The following is a 24,264-nucleotide window of genomic DNA, read 5'->3' on the forward strand; positions in this document are numbered from 1 at the left end:
GGCTACTGCATGGAGATCAGCAACTGTGACGATTGCATCGAGAGCCTCAAGCAATGGATGGAATGGATGTGCTACCTGGTGGATGGATGTCCACTCCAATGCGAGTAATCGAAGAGCGTCGAGATAGTACAGGCAAGCGCAATAGGTCAATTTCATTTTCTATACCTCGGCTGGGGGCTTGGTAGATGCCCAAATTACTAAGTTAGTAGACAGGAAGCTGCGCCCAGCGCAAACTAGTCCTTGTAATCCGAGAGGATGATTCAAATCTCTAAATAACTACTTGTTGAGAATAGGAAGAAAAGAGGGTATCTTTCGTGCAGTAAAGCCTATCCTTCATCACAGTCTCTGCATCCGTTCCCATTCATAAGACCAAATTCGCAGTCTCCCTCCCAATCCAAGATATGCCTCCCTGTTTCATTTCTTACTTTTGGAAAAGATTTGTCCGTGACCCCTGTGGGTTATCCTGGAGTTCACCGTCATATACTTTGGCTCGCTCGTCTCGAATTGGGCCTGGAACTTGGATCTCTCCTCGATAGATCTCAATGACGTTTACCAATGGAAGGATAAGAAGCAGCATGGAGAGAAGCTGACCGAAGCTCCATACAGTCTCGCCATTGTCTTTGAGCTCGATCGACGGGTGGCCAAATGCTTGGGAAAGCAGGATAATCCGAATCGCTGCCCCAACTGCAATAGCTGTCATCAACATCAACCCGACAACCTGGATGATCTTATAGAATCTTTGCTGCCTGCTGTGAAGATACCAGGTCGCCAGGCCAAAGATGATGCAGTTACCAGCAATAACAACGATTGTGCCGACGTAAGAAAGACCAGCGTTTGAGGCAGCGCCTTTGCCCTCAACTTCCCACACGCAGGATATGGGTAGAGTTTTGTCGTCAAGACCCTTTGAAACACCCTCGAGAACAAAGACGCCAGATACGCACGACAACGCCAAATTGACGAACATAAGAAACTGTCGCAACCATCGAATCACCCAATCGCGGCGGTAATCCTGTTTAAGAGCCAAAAGTGTCGTGTTATGGGTCGCCATAGAAAGGAGTGACAGCATCCATATGAGGAAGAAGTGATACGGCACTAGACTGTTCATCTTGGCCAGTCCAACACTCTGGATACCAATTCCCTGCATAATTTGAGAGTCGCTATAACCGTTGAGCAGCTTCCGCCGGATGACCGAGTCTCTCCCTCGTATTTCGGCAAAAATGACGCTACTCGACAATATGATGGCGAGCAGCGCCGTGATCATGAACGATAGTAGGATCTGTCGTGTGTCAGCACCTGCTTATTATTTTCTTTCGATATGCTAGGATTGAAGCATACACCAGCGCCTGCGACGCCTGCATCGCTGACTGTTGGAGCGGTCGCATTTCGATCGCAATTGGCGGTTTCAAACAGAGCCATAATGGAGCACAAACGGGTCAAAGAACGTCGTGAGCATACAAAGAAAATATAGAAGGCATCACCAGAAGACAAAAATTCAGGGTGCAAAGATGACTGGGGCTCGAATTTATTATGACGTTTAAGCGCGGACCCCTGGTCGCACTGGTATCTGAAACAGGCCCTCTGGTCAGGATCTACAGCAACATTGCGGAGTCACTGGATCGCATTTCAAGTTGGCATTGGGGCTGTGTTGAAGGTGTTTGGGCCAAATCCTGCCAGCACACAGCCAGAGGATCTTCTTTGTGCCTTGGGGGATGCTTGGTTGCCACAAAGAGGTGCCATCAGCCATCAGCCATCAGCCATCCCACGAATGGCCTCGATGCAGTCACATTTGCCTGCCGCAAACCCTCGTTATGCAGCCATCAACCTGATTGTACTTGATACTATTTGTGTCTCTAACACAGTAGCAACCAGTTCATCAGGGCAGAGGATGGGACAATTCACACAATGCTCAGACCTGTTTTCGTGGTGGAATGTCACACTCAATTTCTGCTCCCCCGCAGATCGTATTTTGGTGTAGGTACATATTCCAAGGACACTAAAGTGAATGAAACATTTGATGATCGGCGCCAATTTCTCAATCAACAATCCAGGAAACACTTCGTTACGAATGCCACCATGCTGCAAGCAAGCATATTTACCCAGTCCTACCTGACAAGGATAACAGACCGTAGCGCATCGCACTTTTTGGTTTCCACGCTTTCAGCTCTTGCTTTATCGTGAAAAAAGTACCCGAACGAACCAATATATGCTGTCGCAACCTGATTCTCTCGCATGGGGAAGAAGCTTTTCTGTGGAAATATTCATTATCATGGGGTCTCATCGTGGGAGCTTTGCCGACTATTGATCGGAACAATTATGGACATGCTATGCTTCTACCACATCGATCAAGTTTCGGGGTTTTGGGGGCATGACTGATCCGTCGCATCACCCCAGTGCTTTGGTACAGGCAGCCAGCAGATGCCCCAATGCTTGGATTCCACACCCTACGATACCTTCAGTCTCTACACATCGTTTGTTTGCTTTCAAGTGGACAAGGCGTAAGCTAGGCTCCTTCTTGGCCGGGAATGCCTCTGGAAAGTCTTTTGCTCGACTTAAACCCCTCAGATCCTTGCTAACCAGGGGGTCGATAATTTGTCGACCTCTTGAAAATCGTATCCGAAGAGTGAGGCACAGGACAAAGCGAGAAGAGGTGACAAACTTCTCGGGCGCCTGTGCCGTGCGGGAAAATATGAAGAAATGCCCGCCAACGTGCCTATCTCATCGCTAAAACCACCGGAGTAACGAGACGCGTTGTTGGGCTGGTGCGATATGACCAGCAAGAGTACGACTCGTCGCATGCCAAGGCCATATTTTTCAGCAGTCTTGATCAAGTCTCCAAGTGCAGCTCAGGCCAAATTCTGACATTGCTGGCATAAACTGATCTATCAAGCAAACAAGCTCGATGCCTGATCCCAGTATGCAACAAAGAGTGTTCCTTCAGGTAGAAGATGTGCGGAGCGCAGGTAACGAGTTCCAGATCCTGGTTCAATCATAACGGTTGAAAATGACTCGAAGCGAGTGGAAGGATGCGAGCGAGTGTCCCAAAATTGCGACTTGCATGAGGAGAGGTGGTTTTCTTGGTGTGTTGGACTCACCCGCAGATGAACCAGGCCTAGCTTGACCCGACAGTTTGGATATCACAGTGATAGTGCGACATACCCACATGAGCCTTCCATTCACATGATAAGAGGCGTCGGTCGGGGGACTGGTTCCGCTGCAACTATGTGGATAATAGTCGATGCTGGAAGCAGAAATGAGGACGCGGCCGGCCGCCCCAACTGTGTGCCGTTGTCTCTTGTCGTGTTGGGTTGGCCCGGGCCGGCCGTCATTCGTCTAAGAGCTTCGCTTCGCCAGCAGTGTCTGCTCGTCTCCATACGCAAATTGGACCAGGGTCAGCCCGATCTCTAGGGCACAGATATAGGATTTCACCTTTCCATGAGGGTTCATGGAAAGGACACACACTACACCATCTGTCGAGTGAAAGGCTGGCTTGGAAACAGGCTTGTATATGTTGGGTTGCGTGCATGATGCAGTCGGTTGCTGGCCATTGAAACGAAACACTGAGCAGCAGATGGCTTCATTAGGATCTAAATATCCAACCAAACACGAAGGCAGAATGACACCATGAGTCAGGACATAGCTGGTCCATATCAGATGTACCAAAAATCAGCGTCCATCTGATGGCCAATGGCTCACCTTGAGTGCCAATGACAAAGGAAGTAGTGTTGGGTAAACATCAGGCGCAGAGAAGATACCTTTCAACAACCTTAACGAGCTGCCTGTCTCAGCCCCAATGCACAACCAACAGCTATAATGTTGAAGGATGTCGGGTAGAGAACGAACCACAAACACCCTTGCACCTCGACCCATATCCGACGTGAAATCTTGGTGCCGCAACTATTTGTTTGCTTGCCATCAGAGGCGTGCATAAGGTAGGTTGGTATGGATATTGTTGGATGTCATCCACTCCCCTGTCTGTCCCCTCCTTGGCTGAGGTAGTCATTTATAGAAGCGCATCTCTCCCACAGAACGTTATCGAGGTCACACATACTACTACTGATTTTTTCTTGATTAGCGATGCTTTTGATCCCACGACAACATGCTGGCCCCGTTGGCCGAGCATTTGAACCTGAGCTCAATCGCCCTTCATATTCCCACCAGAAGAAGTATGCATCGAGTTGTCCAACCTGGCTACCAAAAGTTCTTCAAACAAACAAGCTATCGCTATTGGAACGGCTCCCCAACGACGTGCAGAGGCTCATTTTTTCGAACCTGGACTATCAGTCTCTCATCTTCCTGTCCATGGTGAACCGACAATTTCATCGTACAGTAGACCCCCCACGCACGGCAACACTACGAGACAAGTTTGAGTTGGTCATGAGAGCAGCAAAGGACTTTCCACAACATTGGGCCAGCGAGAAAAAGAAAGATCAAAGACCCGGAAACTTAGAGTGCTACTGGTGCTTCCGTGTACGGAGTCCGCAACATTTTGATGTGTTACAAGCCAACACGGCCTACTTTGACCCACAAGGCCGATTGGTACCGGAGCAGGAGGCGGGACCTCAAGACCGGCTTGTGCCCCTCCGCCGCTTCTGTATCGGATGTGGAGTAAAGGCTGGACTTCACGCACCATCTGACTGCATCGTGACGAGAACAGGCCTGGACCTCTGGGTTTGCCGATGCCGGCGTGTGTGGCAGAAACCTGACTGCCTGCAGTGTCCAGACTGCTCTTCAACTTGCCCACTGCGGCCCAAAAGAAGGTGGTGTGGCTGTGATTATTCGTCTGCGCGACCCCAGCATTGTGTCCTATTACATCAGGGAATCTAGGTGACAAGCATCAGCAATCGAAAGGCGTGCATGTATGATGGAGACTGCCAGATAGAAGCCCCCAGATAGAACAGGGCTACAGTTTTAAGGTATACACGGAGCTGAGGTTAGTCAGATCGAGTGATGCATTGGTCGAATCCAAGGGACACTTGACGAGAAACTGGGGCCAGAGTACATCAGGGATATGGAAAACTAGATATCGATATCCATGTTAGCACCAGGGAGTTTGATGCGTTACTAGCGAAGAATTATAATGATTTTGATTCTTTGAATCCGATTACTGCTTCATACGTGAAAACATAACCAACGTAGTCATTGTACTAAAATTTCAGAGATGAAAAGCTAGAAATATTGATATCCTTCTAGAAGCAACGTGGTATGCCGCAATTGTTCACCGGATGAGCCAGTGCAATGCATACTACAACTTGGGTAATCCAGAATCTATCAAAGCAGTATCCATGATCAGCATCTTTTATTCTCGCCTCATGTCTAGAATATGATGCCCAAAGCTGGCCACTCCGGAGATGCAAGCTGTAGGTCATCACCTGACCTCACGCGTTTCGCAGTGGTAATCGTGCAATTGAAGCCCAGTTTCTCCTCCTTTGCTCTGTATGTTGAGGAAAGATTGTTTTCCGTAGTCACATGGTTGCAGTGAAATGAACAATGTTTCATCGGTGAGGATGATTGGGGTTGGAGGTTTGCTGGACTTTATTGGGTGTTTTGTTGTTACTTGCAGAGTGGTAGATGTATGTTGGGAAAGACTTTCAAGGCCTTATATAGGCAGTTTTTCTGATCTCTCATTCTTTTCAGTTACTCAGCATTCATTATTGTCTTTCACAGCTATGCAATTAGCTTGGTTTCAACAACTCAATCACTATTTGCATCATTGTTGCCCACACCAATGCTCGAGGAGTCCGCCGTGATTCACAATCACTCCTCAACAATACATATATATGCAATCAAACCTTCACCTCAGCTATTCTAATTCTCTTCCTTCAACCTTCTATTTGCTTCCATACAGGAGAAGCCTTGCCTTAAATACCAGCCATCACTTTTTCTCTGTCGTCGTTCGTTGTGCCTACCCATCATGGGTGACAATATCCCTCAGCCACCCGATGAGCCTGTCCTCGGTCCAACCCTAGCATCATCAAGTATTGAAGATATTTCGACTCTTGATCTTCTTGTCAAGCTAGAGCTGGATCGGGACAGCGATGGAACTAAACCATGCGATGACAAAGAGAAAGAGGTGCAAACACTTCCAAACTACACTACTCCCAGGATTAACACACTCTGCTAGACCACTGAAGCTCATCTAAAGAAGGACGTTCTCTCGGAAGCTACTGCAGATGATGTCCATCTACCACCCAGCGACGAAACGCCTCGGAACCATGAGCAAGAACTTTTTGATGACATAGCCACTGAGTATGGAGACACTTCAGGTTCCGAACCGGAATTTTCGTCGAGTTCGGAATTTGATTTCGGGTCGGATGATGAGAAAGAAGAAACAACAGACGAGTAAGGCACTGAGGAATTGTTGAGGAAGTCGTTTGTGTTGACATTGCCCCTTAGTCTGATCCGCTATGTCACAGCTCATCGAGACGAGCCGTTTGAGTACGTCTATCGCTTCCCTCCTCTGAAGCCCCTGGAACCGCTCGAAAGCCCCGAAACTACTGCCATGGAACCTGCTGGCTTACCATTGATGCCATCTGCCACTACGGATGTTCTCTTTCGAAATGACTGTTTTATCGTCAAGCGGTCTCTCATCGCGGGATGGGGCGCCTTCGCAGTCAAAGACCTCGAGGTTGGAGACAAAATTCTCGTTGAAAGACCACTATTCACTGCCGATAACAACACGCTGTACAAGGAATTCGACAAACTGGACCGGGAATCGCAGGACATTGCGCTGGGCCTTCATGCTAATAGCTATTGTAAATTCCAGAGCATCAAGGCCGTCTGGACTACAAATTGGTAAGTTGAGAGTTGAGGAACGAAGGAGATAGGTCTGATGGTGCCTTTAGCTTTTCGACAGGTGTTTGGGATGAAGCAGGCCTTTTCCCTATTGCGTCACGCTTCAATCACACATGTCATCCGAGACAGACCGTTGACTACCACTACAACAAGGTTGGCGAGGTACTTGAGATGGAAGTCAAGGCAGACGTTATCAAAGAAGGAGATGAGCTGACCATCTCGTATGGTTTCGGGCTGACTCCCGCCGACTTGTTCTATCGATATGGGTTCAGATGTCGCTGTGGAGGATGCTCTGGATGGACAGAAGAGGACGAGAGAGGAATGTGGTGAGTGGCACGTTGCTTTGCTTGGTTTTGATACTGCAAAGATGGTTTTGGTTCCAGCATTCGAGACAAGATTGACGCTTCCGGCTTTTGTTTGATGTTGAATTTGTATTTCCCTGGATATGGGGTCATTCTTTGGTCCTTGGGAGATAGGAGATGAGAGCGGCTTTGGGCAAAGAAGAGGAACCACTCTAGGTATAGGCGTTGAAATAATAAAAACAATGAGAAGCTTCACCCTGAACTTTGGTTCAGTTGTCAGTCGTGATGTTCTTTTGTTAATAATAGACATAAATTCTCTATGCTCCAAGACAGGTAGTTTTGGCCATTCCTCCTCCTTGCTATTTCGTGCCTTTCGAGACAAACTTGAGAACTATATAGAAGGGATTTCAAAAGTTGATAGAACATCACAAGTTCAACTGCTGCACTATTTATTCATTGTGGGAGTCACCCGGGTGTCTGCCTACACTAAGTCAAGCTGAGCCTCAAGAAAGATACCGTATGAGTCAATCACCGACGAAGCATAGTGACGATTCGTGAAACACAACATTTATATTATGCCAGTAAAAAGAACTATTTTCTCCAACAAAGCTACATATTCTTCTCGCAACACGAAGCAGCCTCTCTCTCTATCTCAATGCCCCCATCTTCCCAATACTATCAATCCTCCAAGATCACCAACTATCTCCACGTACATTGACGAACAATTTTGAAAGGAGACAACAAAAATCACAAATCATGGGCGAATACACGGTAATTGAGGGAAACACTCCTGAAAGTGTGACGGATTGGTCGAATCACCAGAATAATTCTGGCAGTGATGTCTTTTACTTCAGTTTCGCTGAACTAGCCATGCAGGTTGTTCTCTCAGCGGACCATCAGACCATGATTTCATCTCAAATCATTGATACTTATCGGACATTCTCGAGAAAGTCGATAGATCCTCTTCGCGAAGAAGTCCGCTCCATCATGAGAACAGCCCTTGGAGACGACTCTTGTCATGTCAGGAAGTTTGATATACAAATCGCCATCCTTCAGATGTTGGAAGCAATCCACGAATTTGAACTGGCACGACAGTCTTCCAAGCCAGAAAAGTACGAAAAAGGATATGCAGCAGACGAAGTGTCAGACTGGAATGAGGTTATCAACAACCCCTTCGGCCTCGATGTATCAACCATCCAAGACACAGCCTACTCAATCCTCCATAAAACGCCCGAGGAACTGACAGCTGGTATCCCCAAAGAATGGAGAGTCATTCACATGGAATCTGTCCTTCGCCATGATCTCGTCCGACGGTTCTGGAGCTACCAGGAGTCACTGGAGACAGACCTGAGATCGTGCGGGACGAGTCTACGAGACAGAATTCCGCCTCATTCGAAGTTGACCGGCCAAGTCCGAGCCCAACTTAACCACGAGACTATTATTCAGGACATGACTTCTCCTCGTGTGACTTTCCACGGTACTCCCCTTCAGTCAGTAGGATCCATTGTCCGCCATGGTTTCAAGATGCCTGGGAAATTAGTCGAAGGGAAAGTAGTCGCTTCTCCTAGATCGGGCATAGTATTTGACCGAGGAATTTACTCATCCCAAGAGGCCTTCTATGCTATATCTTATGCTCGTGGTCAGAGAGAGATGACCCCAGTCGGCATGCTGCCTAGCATGAGGTTATTTGTCTGCGCTACTATCATGGGTCGAACATATACCGGGAGTGACGGACGCCATGGTCCCCTGATTGAAGGTCACGACTCGCACTTCGATGGGGGGTTTGAATACATCGTCCACAATGAACGAGCCATGATTCCCTGCTACGTCATCCACCTCGATCTCGGCTCAGAGGCAGCCAAGCAGGCCCTCAAAGACGTGCAGGCCAACCCTGAGGAATTCTACAATCTGACCAAGACCAAGAAGCTCCCCGAAGCGAAAAGCACAGCACCTGGAGATATCCAACGTGAGAAGGAAGCTAGAAAAGCGGCAGCTCTGAAGTGGTTTCCTTATGGCTTTGGCCCTGCTACGGGTACAACATTTGTGATTGAGGAGGTGGGCGAGATTTCGGACGATGAAGAGGAATACGGAGACTGGCAAGCTGACAAGCATGGCTATTCGAATGCTTACATCGAGAAGAACACCGTTTGGGACGATGAGGGGTGGGAGTACTATGATGAGAATGGAAATCTGGTCAAAGGAAAGAGGCGTCTGATGGATCAATATCAGCATGCCACGCGGGCACACAAGAACAAAAAGGGGGCCTGATCCCCAGGAAAGCAAAACTCTTGACCGTGTCAAGCTTAAGTGGTCTAAATACATACTAAGATATCCCAAACCCGCCTATGTATTTTCGTCACTTAGAATAGAGGCCCTAAGTTTTCTTCCCCGAGCTTGTCAAAGAATTATCGAGTGCCCATTGCAGTAAATTGTATATGTTTTCTTCTGATCCCGAACGCCATACCATGCCATGCAGTCCATCCATCCATCATATGATACATCCTCTAATCCCAATACTTAATCTCACCGTCCAGACCCGCCGTAACCACCTTGCTGGTCTCTTGAGGATGCCACTTGACAGTGGTGACAGCCTGATTACCAGCCTTGAACTTGTGATACATCTTACACGTCTTCCAGTCCCAGAAACATACATAACCACCAGAGTCACCTGAGGCAAGGAATTGTCCATCAGGACTGCAGTCGAGGTCGATGCCAAGACCAGCGTTGTTGTGACCGCGGTAGCTCTTCTTTCGGTTCTGCCTGAACTTGTCGTTTGCGCCATAGACGAGAATCTGGTTATCGGAACTCTGATATGCGACGTATTTGCCGCTGGGGTGGGGAGCTGCGCGGGTCATAGGGTACATATCTGGTTCAGCGATGTATTTGATGGGGACGGGAATGTTGTAGTCCCACGCTCGGAGAGACTTGTCGTCAGAAGTTGTCATAAAGCGTCGGTTCTCGTCAACGAATGTGATGGTGTTAATGGCAGCTAAGTGATGATCATACTCCTGGACAACCTCGTTCGGTGTTCGAATGTCGAATTGGACAATCTTCTTATCCGACATACCGGCCAAAAACTCATTCGCATGCTCAGGATCAGGGTTGAATTTGATGACATGGGGAGTCTTGCCAGTCGTGAACTTGCTCACGCAAACACCCTTCTCAGTATCCCAGAGCTTGATCATGCGATCGTAAGAAGAAGAGAGAAACTGAGTGCCCGATGTGCTGAAGCAAATATCTGAAATAGCTTTCGAGTGGCCAGAGTATGTTCGTAGGAGCTCTCGCTCGTGGTACACATCGAAGATCTTGACGGTAGTGTCGGCGCTGGCTGATAAGAGCAAATGTCCAGACGAAGGGAAGAAGCGCAACGCTGTGATCGCCTTGGAATGGTTCTTCCAAGAGTGAATCTGATGCTTGGGAATAAAGTTGGTGATGCTTCCCACTTCTTTTCGAAGGTCGATGTCCAAGTCTTGGGGAACGTGCATATAAGTCCTACCCTGGTAATCGTACTCGGCGGATCCGTGGAACGTCGTCGTCTCGTCACCCATCTCCTCGGCCTCCTTCCGTCGTTCCAAAGCCTTGGTCGGTGCCTTGACAATTGTTCCACTCTCGACTACCTCTTCCTCCTCTTCGACAATCTCATATTCCTCATCGCTCGCCAGTTCTTCGTCGTCCGCAACAACCTCGTATTCTGCCTTTTTGTATCGTGCCCAAGGCCCGACATAAGACCCAGGTCCCTCCGCAATCGTCGCGCTGCCCTTGCTCTCTCGCCCAGCTCGTATCCTGGCAGCCTCTGCTTTTTGCTCTGCATTCGTCTGGTACTCTCGTTCAGGGCCACCTCGTCGCTCGATAGCACGATGCTTGCTCCGGAATGTGTGTTCGCTTAGGAAAGTCTCCTCTGCATGTCCAGTTGGGACGCTCTTGCGCTTCAAAATGTTGTTCTCGTCCTTGAACGGGTTCAATGGTCCAGCCTTGGGACGTGATAGATCTTCAGCCGAGTAAGGCACAACAGCATGATCAGGTTCAGCTTGTTCTCGAACTATGAGCGCATCTTGCGGCGCCATATTTGGCGGATATTCGCCAAAATCCACCATGATGATGGAAATCCGCCTTTGGGTGGGTTGAGGAAAAGGTTGTCCCAACTGCTGATGATGAAGAAACCAAAGGAGTTAACTATGTTTGTACTGCTTGGTTAAGGCAGCGATCGAGTCATTAAAGCAGATAAACCTTGTCTGATTCTGACTTCTGCGATGATGGCCTCGCTATTCAACTTATTGGTGGAAACGCTAAAAGTCTCGATGAACTTGTGCAAAACTGATTGATTGATTGATTGCTAGTTGAAGATCAAGGCATCTCAACGAGACATAAGGAAGGGTATGATGAAGGGAATGAGCGTAGATGATTGGTAGAGTTTGAACGTCGCAAAGTATAGGTACTAGGTAGTTAAGCTCTATCAAGCGCGACAGAGCAGATCGCGAAGCAGAAACAGTCACGTGACTTTGATTGCAATTGCATGTTCACTTCGTAGGTACACGGGGAGCAAGAAATCGGAGAAAATTTCCAAGGTTCCTAAAAGCAGGTGCCTGATCTTACCCAAGGCCTTATCGTATCTAAGCTGAATTTACGTAAGTTTTCTTTTGTCGTTTAGGATAAAGGCCCTGAGTTTTCTTCCCAAAGGCAGGGTTTGGCCGTTTAAGCCTGAGTACCTCAACCGATACGAGCAATGTTTGTAATGAGTTGTAAGTCATATACTATACATAAAGAGACTATACATTTCATCCAAAGGATGGAAACTGGCCATTTTATTCGGTCATTCATCAATTATCACACCGGGCTCAAACGCTGAAGGACGACGGGACGCGGCCACCACCAAGTGCGATCAATGCCTCAGTCTCCAACAGAACATGCCACCCACCGCCTTCATGAAGTAATCAACCAGAGCGCCAGCTGGCATGATACCAGGATATATACGCCAAGCCCGCCTCTTAAAAAAAAAAAAAAAAAAAGCTATCATCATCATCTATACTGTCTTCCACTCGTTGTGTACTGCCGTAGCAGACTTATATCGTGTTCTCTTGTTCTTGTCGTCGCGTGACTAGTCGACTCGGCCCAGGGTGTCAGCTGAACTCGACCAGCTTGTTAAGCTATTGCAATCTGTTCTATCTGACGTAGCCAAACGTTGCCTAACATCGGTGATATCGGACCGCGGCTCATTTGAGAGGGGTAGCATTTTAGGAGGACTCGTCTCGGATAAGAGCAACAATCATGCTGTAGAGGTAGAAGAAGAACATGAGCAGGTGAAAGCCAAGCTTGAAGAAAGATTCCTGTTGTCGGGTTAATGCTGCGCTTTGCTACGAGTCAAGCTAGAACACATACCTTCTTGTGAACATTGAGCTTGCGGAAGATCTCAGTCGCATCGAGGAGATGAGTGTTGTCGACAATCCTAGCAACGGTCAGTCTATTGTCGCAGAACTCGGGGTGTAGTCGACATACTTCTTGACGTTCCAGCCAAGGAGAGGCAAGTTGAGAATGAGAGGGATCCAGTAACCGTTGATGAGGAAGAGGAAGGTCAAGAAACCGTGCACAGCAGCCTCGGGGATGATATAGGTATTGAGTCGGTTGCAGAGGTCAATGGGGTTAATGTAATCACTGTTACCATATGCGATTAGTTTTCATCTCATCAAGTGCTTTAAATACGCGCATCTGAGGCGCAAAGTTTGACACCCTGACAGCAGCACTTGCAAGAACCATGGGAACCATACCATTCCAAATCACTGTACATGATAGTGAAGAAAACCTGTAAAAAGAGGTTGACGGCGTTGATAAGCACCGACAGCAAAAACAGCCAAGCTTCTCCAGACATCATGTTGGGCTAAAGTGTAAATGTGACGTTGAGGATTGGTGATCGAGTTGGGATGACGATGTCGGTCGAGGACAGCTGTTTGACAAGCTCTGTCACAGGCTGCAGATCACGGTGCAAGGCGAGGGACGATAAGCTTCGGAGTGGTACAGTTCGCGAAAAGCTCTGGGTAGCTGAAAATGCCAAAGTTGCCTTGCAGCAAAGATTTCTTTAGTCACGGAGCGTGAGGGGAATAACAGAGTGGAAGAGGAGAAATCTTGGTGGCGGGCAGTGGATGGTGTGGAAATGGTAACTTAGTGGGAGTGGTAGCGGTGGTGAGTTCTGGTGGAGATATGGTGGAGGTGGACCTGGAGAGGTTAGGTTAAGTTAGGTTCCTGGGCTGGTCAGATAAAAACTAGCCGCGATGATGGAAGCGGCGACAGCTCAGGGCACACCCTCGAAGCTGACAGCAGGGACATTGTGCTGAGAACCCCCTGTAATCCCGGCGACCTCTGCCTTGATCCCCTGTGCTGAAAACGCCTTCCACGGCGGATGGCGTGGCCAAGTGACGCCTGCATGTGGCTGGGAGGGTTCAAAGTCTCACTGAGCCTTTGAGACGCAGGGTTTCTTACTCTCCAACTTTGACAGCGAGAGCCATTTGCGTCACTCCACAGATAGATAAGCCTGCATCCGGGGATATGCACCACGGACATCGACAATGATGTAACGACGTGTGGCCTGACTTGGCCAAGCTACCCAAGCAAGGCTGATCAACGTCGATTACCACATAAACATCATGGTTTCACATGCTTCTGCAACAACGCTGAGAGAAGACTCTATCAATCACTCAAAATTAAGCAGAAATGTGTCAATATGTCAATTTTGGGTTCATGCCTCACTACTCCGCCATGATAATGCACCGTCCATCAGCCAACAACCCCCCATCCAACAACTCCAGACCATGATATCGCCAAAACATTGATTTCTAACAACATTCATAACACTCTATGCCTGGGTCTCTCCGTTCTCAGTGCCAGGCATCGGTAGGGCGCCACCAGGAGAATCTGGCTGTCTCGCGGTCAAGATCTCAACACCATCTTCTGTAACTAGAAGGGTGTGCTCTGCGATTCATATTAGCCTATGTCACTACCACACTTCCAAAGGAGACTCACCAAACTGAGCTGTCAGCTTGCCATCGATGGTGGTGCTGGTCCAGTTATCAGGCCAGGTAATATCTCTATACTTGCCCAGAGCAATCATGGGCTCAATAGTGAAGGTCATCCCGGGCTTGCACTCTCCAACAGTCTTGTTCTTGGCGTAGTGAGGGACGTTGGGAGGGCAGTGGAAAAGCTTGCCGACTCCATGGCCACAGTAAGTTCGGATAACGCTGCAGTTGTGCTTCTTGGCGTGCTTCTCAATAATGTTACCAAATTCTCGGACCAGAGTGCCGGGCTTAACGGCCTTGATAGACTCATCCAAGCATTGTCGTGCCGTCTCAACCACACGAACAGTGTCGGGATCGGCCTTGGCCTTGTCTCCAATGTAATATGTCTCGTTCAAATCGGCGTGGTACCCTTCGTGGTACAGGGAAACGTCGATGTTGAGAATGTCACCGTCTAGCAGAACACGCTGGTCAGGAATACCGTGACAGATGACTTCGTTAACTGACGTGCAGCAAGACTTGGGGAAGTTGTTGTAGTTCAGAGGAGAGGGGTAGGACTAAGTCGAGTCAGCCATCACAAATAGACTCCTGCGCTTCGAAAATTCGTGAGCAAATCTCAATACGTACGTTTCGCTCGATACAAGCCTTGTGAACGATCTCATCGATGTAGTCGGTCGTCACGCCAGGCTTAGCGGCAGCGGCCGCGATGTCGAGGACCTCTCGCGCAAGCCTGCAACTCTTTCGCATAGCATCCTGGCCCTTCTTGTCGAGAATTTCGATCTTGTTACGGTTGGTGAGGGATCGGCTGTATCTGGGGTTGCCGTCTTGCCACCATACGGGGTGAGGAATCGACTGAGGAAGAGTTCGGTGCGGCGACAGAGGATAGACAGGTCGCAAGGTTCCAGAGTACGGAAAGTTGGGGAAAGGGTTATAATAGCCGGTAGCTGGATCTGGTGAGATTGCTTTCGGAGCTTTCAGGTGGTGGAGGATATTACTTTGCGACTTGTGCATTGTCTTGTGAATGCCCTGTGACAGAGTTAGCCTATGTCGCTGTCGCAAAGTGGTGAAATCATGTACCCAGTTTCTCTTAAAGCACTCCTGAGAGCAGAAGTAGCTGTCCTTGACTCCCAGCTTCAGACAAGTTGGGCATTGGAGGGATCCAGCTTCGTTCTGGCAGTCGGCGCCCATACACTCCTTCTTGGCGGGGGGGTCAGCAGTCATTGTGTCGGTATAAATGCACTATATGTTCTCGAGTAAACAGATTGTATCGTGCGAAAAGGAATGTATAAATCAAGAAATCGTAACCTGGAGTGAGAGTTTGTCGAGCAATTAAAATGCGATCACAAAGCGCCAAACAGTGTAGTCGTAGAGTCGTGTCTCGTGGTGCAACTTTCAAACGAAAGCAAAAGATCGACTCGGCCCCATTTGCTGCAGGTTGATAAGCATCGATAAGGGTCGTCGCTAACAATAGCCCGTTACGCTTGGCGACGGTCTGGAGCTCCTCTAACAGAGTCTGAGTCGGTGGGGCAGTCGAACATGTTTTGTGCAATTTTATGCATACACTTCACTAACAGAGGCTGTTGACGTCCTCTTGTAAACGGTGCTGTTTTGGGTAAGTGGGGGGTTACGGCACAACGGAGACGTGATCAGTAACGGTGGTCCATGCGAGCTTGTTAGTGCTTCAGTGAAGACTGGGCATGTGAATGACAAGGAACTCAAATTGGTCTCTAAGGAGATTTTCTGCAACTTGCGTCTCACCAAGCATCTGCGTTTCTGCTCATTTGAGTCGAGAATAATTTCGTGATATCAGTGTCAGGTTTGAGTCAAGTATGTCATTTCTGAGCAGACAGTTGTGAGATCTGGAGAATTTGTAGCCGGATAAATACATGTTCAACCTGCACAAGAGCAGAAAGGGAACTGAAGAAGGCGCTTTGAAGTGAGCGATGGGCCATCAAGGATAACAAGTTGGTAGTACTAGTATGTGCACCGGCTTCGCTCTATCAAAACACACTCACTTGGTCACAGCTAGCGGTCTCTTCATTGGACCATAGTCCAAACCTGGTCACTTTAGAACTAGAACATTTTTCTCAAACCTTCAGCGGCATTTACTTACTGCAACACCGAATGCCGGGGTTACATAGGTAAGGTAATCAGTGGTCTTGTGAGTGACAGACGTTGTTCTCGCTCCTCTGTAGTGGATAAAGTGGGTCCCCGCTTCCGGCCGGCCGCTATCGCTTTGATGCAACAGAAACAGCCGGCCCTATCGGGGCTTGAATCGGTCCTCAGTCTATTAGTATGGCGACCTTAATATCTCGCCATCTCTTGACATTTCTTGTCTCCGTTCGTCCTTGACCAACTTCGCGAGCAAGATGGTGAAACCTCAGAAGATCGTTGTTGTAGGTGCTGGCCCTGTTGGTTCTCTGGCAGCTTTGTATGCTGCTCAGAGAGGCCATGAAGTTGAAGTTTATGAGCTGCGGCCGGGTAAGTGACTGTTTTCTAACATGTTTCCCATTGGCGCATCGCGAAAGACTCGACAAATTCCGGAGCCCCGAGGAAACTCGTTTGAAGCTCTCGCGACTTTCGGAGAGTCATGTGTGAAGTTTTTCATGAGTCTTTTACCAAAATTCTCTCCAAACGTTCGAGAGGCGCATTCGCTGACTGGTCTAGACCTCCGGGATCCCAGCACTATCCCACTCAACTTTACAAAATCTATCAATCTTGCCATATCAGAGCGTGGAATCAATGCTATGCGCCATGCTGGTCAACCGGGCCTCCTTGACCATGTCATGTCGACAACAATTCCAATGAGAGGCCGCATGATTCATGGTAGAGGCCCAACTGGAGCACTCTTTGAGCAGTCGCAAGACTACGATGTAAAGGGACGGGTATGAATAATTGCCTCAACTCCCGTGTAGCACGTGAAACTGACGATTCCAAATAGGCAATTCACGCCATTGATCGGGCAGGCTTGAACAAGCGGTTGCTCGATATCCTGGATAATATGCCTAATGTCAAGTTATTCTTCAACCACAAGCTCACAGGCGCCGACTATCGCGAATGCAAAGCTTGGTTTGAAGTGGCGGATGCAAAGTCATCCCAAGAGTCTCGCCCCAAGGAAATCGGCATTTCCTTCGACCTTATGATTGGAGCTGACGGCGCCCATTCTGCTGTTCGCTACCACCTTATGAAGTTTACCCGGATGAACTACCAGCAGGAGTACATTGATACTCTATGGTGCGAGTTCCAGCTCAAGCCTGTCAAGATTGATGAAACAGCCGATCCGATTGCCAGGTTCCGAATATCGCCTAATCACTTGCATATTTGGCCCGGCAAGGATTTCATGTTCATTGCTATCCCCAGCGATGTACGTTCTTTCTCATTCATTTCCATTAGTTCTCCATAATTTATTGACTCTTTTGCTTAGGACGGCTCATTCACATGCACACTCTTTATGCCTAGCAAGGATTTCTCAGATCTTGAGAATAACCCTGCCAGCGTTCCGGCATTCTTCGACAGCCATTTCCCAGGCGTTACGGACTTGATACCAGGCGATGAGTTGATTGAATCTTTCAACACAAATCCTCACCTCCCACTTATCAGCCTCAAATGCAAGCCGTACCATTTCGGCTCTTCTTGTGTTATTGTTGGCGATGCCGCACACGCCATGGTGCCTTTCTATGGCCAAGGAATGAATGCGGGCATGGAGGATGTCCGGATTCTCTTTTCAATACTTGACAAACACGCTCAGATCGACGAGTCCAATGATCCTGCCAGCGAGTCATCTAAATCTGAGCCAGCTTTCCAGCGATCACTAGCGTTGGCGGAGTACTCAGCAGTTCGACCAGCCGACGCCCATGCAATAAACGAGCTTGCCCTGCAAAATTATGTCGAGATGCGATCCTCAGTCTTGTCAAAACGCTACAGGTTGAGAAAATATCTTGAAGAGATGATGAGCGTGTACTTCCCTCGCCTTGGCTGGCAAACGAAATACTCCCGAGTCAGCTTCAGCAACGAGGGTTACCTGGACGTCATCAACAAGAGTGATGCCCAAGGCAGGATATTGGTGCGAAGTTTCTTGGCCCTGGTTGCCAGTCCTTTCCTGGTTTCAGCCGCGGTGTTTGCATACAAGTACCGACGGTCATTTTCTGCCATGATAAAGGCTGTTCGATAGCTTCCCTCGTGAGGTAACTCTACCGTCTTGTTGGTACGATGTATTAGTTGAAATGTTCGCTTACTTATTAGGAATTATGTATCACTGCTCAGTTGCTGGAAAAGGTGGCTATAATTAAAGGTCGAATTGTAATATAGAACTAAACCAACATAAGCAGAACCAAACTCGAAAGAAACGCAAGAACGTCAACCTTCGGTTCTGATAAAGACCTTCTTTACTATCTCTGAATCCACGGAACTAGTCGCATGAGAATTAAATGTATGGTTGCTCTATAGGGTTCAGATCAGCCAGTCTACGAGTTGATCGAGCGTTGGCGATTTGCAGCGCCATCACTCTCATTCAACAGTGAAATCGAATTATTCGTGATGCATCAACACCGAATTCACACATACCGCGTCACAATCTTTATTTATGTCACCGTACAAGGACAAAGCACACCTTCATCGACAGTGTTTTCTTATGCACTAATACAATGATATGCGCTTAACCAGTACTTGGCTTAGTCATTCTTCGAACTTCTGAATTTTTGGCCCGGATCTACAACACTACGGAGTCTCGCTGAAATCGAGATATTGGCCGGCATTTCCTCGCTCTAAATCTTCGACAATTGAGGGTGGGAGATTTTATCTCGGTCAATAGGTCTCCTGAATTCCAAGATTCAGTATCGCTTTCTTCTAGGGGTGAGTGTGACAATTCCACATCCAAATGCCGTCAGGAGCTGCAAGGAAACAAATGTTAACAAAGCGTCAATGTAGAACGAAAAGACGATTCCAACGAGACGACGAAATTCACCCTCACTCAAATCGATACCGTCAATTCTCTAGACTGCCCATCATGCCCTCAGTCACCAACATCGCGAACATGTGTTCGCATCTCCAAAACGCCTCTAAAGCCCGCCTGGGTATAACATCCGTCAAGAATTGCAAATACAATCTTCAACTCGCCCTCGCTCTTCACCGATCAGGTTTCTTCTCGGCAATCTATCGCTCCGGTCCTCATCCCCCAACGCTCGAGCAGATGGTTTCTGAGCCTCCAGTACCCGTGACAAACGCCAACGTAGCCACGATGCGCCTATGGCTCGGCCTTAAGTACTGGGACGGTAAACCCGTCCTCGGAAAGGCCAACGCTATTAGCACGCCGAAGCGTCTTATGACGGCCAATATTGCGGAGCTGGCTAGATTGGCGAGAGGGTTTCCTACGAAGGTGGATGGTGGTGTAGTGCCGGGGTTAAATCTCGGCGAGTGCATGTTTGTGTCGACGTCGAAGGGTATGCTGGAAGTGAGAGAGGCACTCGCGAGAAAACAGGGTGGTCTACTAGTATGCCGGGTTTCATAAGTTTGGAGATCTAGAGGGAGGGTTGCCCGGGTGGTGGGAGGAGCCTGTGTGCTTTCATGATACGATAAATTGGGAAGCTTGTATTGTACAACTAGATTAAGTCCCATAAGGACGTTTTGTGTATCAAAAATCAATCTCAAAATGAGAAACCGCCTTGCGCATTACAAATATTTGTGTTATCTTGCAATCTCGTTTTCAGATGCTCTTTTTACAATAAGTATGCGACAAAATCACCATTCGCCTTCGCTTAAAACAGGTATCTATACAACGGCTCAAAAAGTGCATCCCTTCCTCCACTGCTAACAAATCAGCAATCTTAAATCTCTCGCAGTCTATCCCAATTTTATTCCGCCTTGGTAACGCTTTCCTGGTCTTCCTTCTTCTCCTCATCAATCTGTTCCCCTGTGGTGTCCTTCTCTTCAACAGCCTCAGCGGCCTTCTCGTCTTCCTTGGTATCATTCTCCTTTTTGATGTCAACCTCGTTATCCTTATTCTCTGCCGTCTCCGTCTCGGCGGACTCGACATCCTTTTCCAACAAGGGAATCACCTCTTTGGTGGTCTCTGGTTCAGGATTAGTGGTTGATGCCTTGTTTGTCTCCTCGACGACAACAGGAGGTTGAGTAGAGCCCTCGTCCACTAGGGGAACAATATCTTCGCCCTCAAGTGGCTTCTTAAATTCAGTCGCGGGCTCCTGCTCCCTGGACTCATCAACAGGAGTCTCCCTGGAAGAGGTGGTGGGCTCCTCAGTAGCAGAGGTTTCGAGTACACCAACAGGTTTCACCTCCTTGGGCATCTCAGGGGTGATAGGGCGGCTTTCCTTCTTCTCATGCTCCTTCTTGCTGGATTCCTCAGGAGCGAACTCGGCCTGAGGTTCCTCGGGAACATGCTCCTGAACTTCAGCAGGAGCGTCCTCCACAACGGGCTCTGGTTCAGGCTTCTTCAAATCTTCGGGGGCCTTGCTGATCTGGGGTACCTCGGTCTTAATGTCGGGCACCTCCGGGCTTTCTGTCTTAGTTGGCTCGAGTACCTTCTCTTCAACCACGGGCTCGACCTTGGAGGTCTCGTCTGAGGCGACTGAACCAGTCACCGACTTAGATTCAGCTGCCTTCCTGGCAGGTTTCTTGGCGCTTCCCGGAGTTTTCATGTTGCTCTCGCGGCGGGTGGCATCGGCTCCTGAAGAGGTTGGTCGCTTTGCTGTCTTCTTGGGCGGTGTCGTAGGCACTTTCTCGGAAGTCTTTTGAGCGGAAGCTTGTGTTGGCCGCATCATGCGGGCCAAAAAGCTCTCATCCACTGGTGCTTCTTTCTTGGGGTGAGCAGGATCAGAGGGCTTCTTGGGAGGGGGGCCAAGGCTTGGCCGTGAGCGGCCGACGTTCGAAGGTTGACGCTTGACGGTTTTACCAGTACTGGCGCCAGCTCCTGTCGCACTCGCCCGGCTGGCTGGACGAGCAGGTACGCTGAGATTCTGTGAGCTGGCCGCAGATTGAACCTGACGACCTGTCTTGGCACCGGAGGATGCAGTTGGGGCCATGAGAGAAGCAGGTAGGTGCACAGGCTTCGTGGGAGACTTGGGCTTTGGTTTCACAAAGGGAGCATCGCTAGGGGTGGGCTTCAATGGCTGAGGCTTCTTAGTTGTGTTGGTCGCTGAAGGTCGTGTAGCTGCTGACGTGGGCTTTGGTGCCGGTTTTGTCTCCTTCTTTGGTGCTGGAGCAGCCTTAGGAGCTGGTTTGGGCTCAGGCTTGTGCGTGGCGCTTGCTGTTGGTCTCGTTGCAGAGGGAGACTTTGCTGCAGACTTGGTGTTCGGAGCTTTCGTGGAGATGGTGCTGGGTCGAGTGGCGGTTGTTTTCTTGGGAGCGCTGGCCTTTGCCGTTGCTGCGGGAGCTGTCTCCTTTGGCAATTTTGCTTCTTTCGTGTTCTCGGCCTTGGCCTTGCCATTGGCACCTGCAGAAGCTGCTGGGGGCTTGTTTTCATTTTTCGGCGAAGCTGCAACAGGCTCTGTCGTGGCAGGCTCTGCTGGTAGCAATGAAGGTGATGGTTCCTCCGCGTCTACCTTCTTGTCGGGGTTGACACTTGGCTCGTCGGTGACAGCTCCCATTTGCTCCGTGGGTGTCTTCGGGGGATCGATTTGGTGACGGGGCGACTCTGGAATTGCTTCTTGAAAGAAGGGCTTGCCTGCACGTGGCGCATCTTCAAGCGACGCGGATGGCTTGTCCGGGATAGTGGAAACGGATTCTGCATCGGTGTCCATACTTAATCGACGGCGTGATACACTGGATTCGTGGCTGGGGTCTCTCCTAAGACCTATCCTTCCGTCTTTCTCAATGGCAACAAAGCTTGTTCTGACTTTTGACAGTGGCCGGACAGGTGATTCGGTTCCGCTATTGCCTGTGCCCGAGCCTGTGGAGAAGAAAACAGGTTTTGATCAGCAAGGGGTTGAAGGGAGAGGAGGATGGACGGGAAGGACACGGTAGGTATGAAAGAATGACGCTGAGAGCTAGTGTGGGCGCGAATCCAAGGCAGGTACAATTGGAGCAAGCTTTTCAACGGCTTTCCTTAACTTAAAAGTTGCATCTCGCAACAGCTCTAAAAGTGCATCCCACCAGCCAGGAAATGCGCGCTCATTCTTGAGATCATGTCGCGAGAGTATCGTTCGTACCTTGGACGGGAGTGGAAGCGCCAGATGATCGGCCTCTGTCGGGCGGGCTCGTGTCGCCCTTGTTCTCGAACATGGCGCGGAGGTTCTTAACCTGACTCATTGTTGCTGAGGGCTCTCAGAGACGAGACGAGACGAGCTGGATAATATGCAAGTTCGGTCTGGCGACCTCGAGGTCTTTTCGGGGTGTTCGTTATTCACAGTTTCAGCGAGATCTAGAGCTGAGCGCGTGTTGTGAATAGATAGGGATTAGGATAAGGACAAGATGGGACGAGGTGATGTCTGGCTGGTTATGAGCGGCGTCCAGTCGCACAGGAGGCAGGGTACCTTGCTCCTTGAGGTACATCAGACAGATACGACGGGGCTCCTCAGGTCAGGCACAGGCCGTTAGTGGATTGAGGGGCGAGCCGTCAAACAAGGGGTACCTGCTGTAGCTGGCCTAGTGAGGTATTCCAGGAGGCGTTTCAGCGCTTGTTGAATACTTTCCTGTGGATGTATCTCATGGGGCTAAATTGCTTCGGCAGGTGGAGGCGGATGGTGGAGGGACTGGCAACCCGCAGAGAATGACTTCTGGTACGTTGGGCAGTTGCAGAATAATAGGGGCTAAGATCACAGGACGGTACAAGAGCTAGACAGATCACAAGGTAACTCTTCAACATCAGTCATGTACTTTACAGTATCGAGATGGCTGAAGCTCGGTAACCAGCCAAATCATTCCACATGAAACGCCGACCATCACTCGCACAGCAACCAGACGTTATCTTGAGTCATCAAAGAAGCGCTGCCTCACGAATTTTCAAGTCTAGAATCTCAAGTTCAAGTTACTCTGGCAGCAAGTCAGTTGCTCGGTGACATTGACTAACAAGGCAATAGACTGGATTGTATGGAGCCAGGTATGGGCGGTGCTCAGACAAGGATCCAGTCGAAATGAGGCACTGAATGGATCTCGTTCACATCAGGCTTAGCCAGGGACAAAGTAAATTACAATCATGATGAGAGTTCACCGTGATTGCCGGCACAGCGACCGCATAATCTCATCAACTAAGTATCAAGCCAACAAGTGTCCTCGATAGGTACTCGGCCCCTCAAAGGCACCTGAGAACATGAAACGACAAGGAGCTATTATGATTAGTGGCTAGCTATTCCTAGACTGCCACGTTTGACGAAGGATTGTTATGCAGCATTGACAGTCAACACCAGCGAATGCTCCATCGAAGAGGTGTAGAAGTGAAATCGAATACAATGGCGAATGGCTTAAATCAGTCGAAATGAGCACAAGATGGGACGGACCGGCCGCAGACTACCTAATGTCACCAATCTGACTACGAATACGTACCACATCATTCGTTCATTAATTCATATAATTACCCCTTAACTAACTACAGTATTCTTATTTTATTTTATTTTAACTCATTTCATCCCATCCCATGCCTCCGCTTCTCCCATGTTGTCTCGGCTCTGAAGTTATTCCTTCGGCTCCCCTGCGGCTGTCCTACAGGCTCATCCAATAACATGTTCCCGTACAACTTATTCTTTTCAATGGGCGCTTTGAACCTTTGAAGCTGATATTGGAACGCATGAGCTTGTGTGGGGTCTACTGTGTCTCATTATTCCATCCCCACATCCTCCGATCAAAGCTGTCGTTCCAGGTAAATCATATCCAGTGGGCCATTGACATCCAAGAACTCTTTCATTCGATCACTGATTATGCGCTCACGTCGTATGGGAACTGGAATTAGATCTATCTTATCGTCGGCGTGACTTTTGATTGATATTAGTTATGAGCCGAGTATCGGCCAACGATAAATGCTCCCAGGCAAGATTAATATAAACAGAGGTTTTTCTTAGACAGATCAATTCACTTGGTAGAGATGTTATCGAGAATAGAATACGGGAGCCCGTCTTAAAATGAACAGGATATCTTGTGAAATATAATTCAAAAGTGCAGTCAACATAAACTTTGTATGTTTGGCGCCATCGGCCTGGCCACTTTTTACCCGACACCACATTTCT

General features: G+C 48.8%; 10 protein-coding genes; 5 read left to right on the forward strand and 5 right to left on the reverse strand.

The window, feature by feature from the left end:
* Positions 1-421: 421 nt before the first annotated feature.
* On the reverse strand, positions 422-1,416 carry FFUJ_01606 (uncharacterized protein; the record flags this gene model as incomplete). XM_023576839.1 has 2 exons in its annotated part: positions 422-1,276; positions 1,336-1,416. The coding sequence occupies 2 exons, from the start codon at positions 1,414-1,416 to the stop codon at positions 422-424; spliced, it is 936 nt and encodes a 311-aa protein (XP_023423977.1).
* Positions 1,417-4,074: 2,658 nt separating this feature from the next.
* Positions 4,075-4,828, forward strand: FFUJ_01605 (uncharacterized protein; the record flags this gene model as incomplete). XM_023576850.1 has 2 exons in its annotated part: positions 4,075-4,668; positions 4,721-4,828. 2 exons carry the CDS (start codon positions 4,075-4,077, stop codon positions 4,826-4,828), a joined length of 702 nt encoding a protein of 233 aa, XP_023423978.1.
* A 1,083-nt stretch (positions 4,829-5,911) lies between these two features.
* Positions 5,912-7,122, forward strand: FFUJ_01604 (uncharacterized protein; the record flags this gene model as incomplete). XM_023576861.1 has 4 exons in its annotated part: positions 5,912-6,070; positions 6,122-6,339; positions 6,394-6,792; positions 6,843-7,122. The coding sequence occupies 4 exons, from the start codon at positions 5,912-5,914 to the stop codon at positions 7,120-7,122; spliced, it is 1,056 nt and encodes a 351-aa protein (XP_023423979.1).
* A 728-nt stretch (positions 7,123-7,850) lies between these two features.
* Positions 7,851-9,362, forward strand: FFUJ_01603 (uncharacterized protein; the record flags this gene model as incomplete). The annotated part of the gene is made up of 1 exon (XM_023576872.1): positions 7,851-9,362. The coding sequence occupies one exon, from the start codon at positions 7,851-7,853 to the stop codon at positions 9,360-9,362; it is 1,512 nt and encodes a 503-aa protein (XP_023423980.1).
* Positions 9,363-9,598: 236 nt separating this feature from the next.
* FFUJ_01602 (probable CDC40-cell division control protein) lies at positions 9,599-11,188 on the reverse strand (the record flags this gene model as incomplete). Its single annotated transcript, XM_023576883.1, has 1 exon — positions 9,599-11,188. One exon carries the CDS (start codon positions 11,186-11,188, stop codon positions 9,599-9,601), a length of 1,590 nt encoding a protein of 529 aa, XP_023423981.1.
* Positions 11,189-12,325: 1,137 nt separating this feature from the next.
* Positions 12,326-12,957, reverse strand: FFUJ_01601 (probable ERV14-ER-derived Vesicles; the record flags this gene model as incomplete). XM_023576895.1 has 4 exons in its annotated part: positions 12,326-12,418; positions 12,471-12,537; positions 12,588-12,743; positions 12,857-12,957. The coding sequence occupies 4 exons, from the start codon at positions 12,955-12,957 to the stop codon at positions 12,326-12,328; spliced, it is 417 nt and encodes a 138-aa protein (XP_023423982.1).
* A 981-nt stretch (positions 12,958-13,938) lies between these two features.
* On the reverse strand, positions 13,939-15,316 carry FFUJ_01600 (probable MAP1-methionine aminopeptidase; the record flags this gene model as incomplete). XM_023576906.1 has 4 exons in its annotated part: positions 13,939-14,054; positions 14,106-14,652; positions 14,723-15,121; positions 15,173-15,316. The coding sequence occupies 4 exons, from the start codon at positions 15,314-15,316 to the stop codon at positions 13,939-13,941; spliced, it is 1,206 nt and encodes a 401-aa protein (XP_023423983.1).
* Positions 15,317-16,464: 1,148 nt separating this feature from the next.
* On the forward strand, positions 16,465-18,266 carry FFUJ_01599 (related to BNA4-kynurenine 3-mono oxygenase; the record flags this gene model as incomplete). XM_023576917.1 has 4 exons in its annotated part: positions 16,465-16,576; positions 16,763-16,980; positions 17,037-17,459; positions 17,520-18,266. 4 exons carry the CDS (start codon positions 16,465-16,467, stop codon positions 18,264-18,266), a joined length of 1,500 nt encoding a protein of 499 aa, XP_023423984.1.
* An 834-nt stretch (positions 18,267-19,100) lies between these two features.
* FFUJ_01598 (related to MRPS8-mitochondrial ribosomal protein, small subunit) lies at positions 19,101-19,601 on the forward strand (the record flags this gene model as incomplete). The annotated part of the gene is made up of 1 exon (XM_023576928.1): positions 19,101-19,601. One exon carries the CDS (start codon positions 19,101-19,103, stop codon positions 19,599-19,601), a length of 501 nt encoding a protein of 166 aa, XP_023423985.1.
* Positions 19,602-19,944: 343 nt separating this feature from the next.
* FFUJ_01597 (uncharacterized protein) lies at positions 19,945-22,354 on the reverse strand (the record flags this gene model as incomplete). XM_023576939.1 has 2 exons in its annotated part: positions 19,945-21,995; positions 22,255-22,354. 2 exons carry the CDS (start codon positions 22,352-22,354, stop codon positions 19,945-19,947), a joined length of 2,151 nt encoding a protein of 716 aa, XP_023423986.1.
* Positions 22,355-24,264: the final 1,910 nt, after the last annotated feature.

Source organism: Fusarium fujikuroi, chromosome FFUJ_chr01 (genome assembly GCF_900079805.1).
Source record: "Fusarium fujikuroi IMI 58289 draft genome, chromosome FFUJ_chr01".
Classification (NCBI taxonomy): Eukaryota; Fungi; Ascomycota; class Sordariomycetes; order Hypocreales; family Nectriaceae; genus Fusarium; species Fusarium fujikuroi.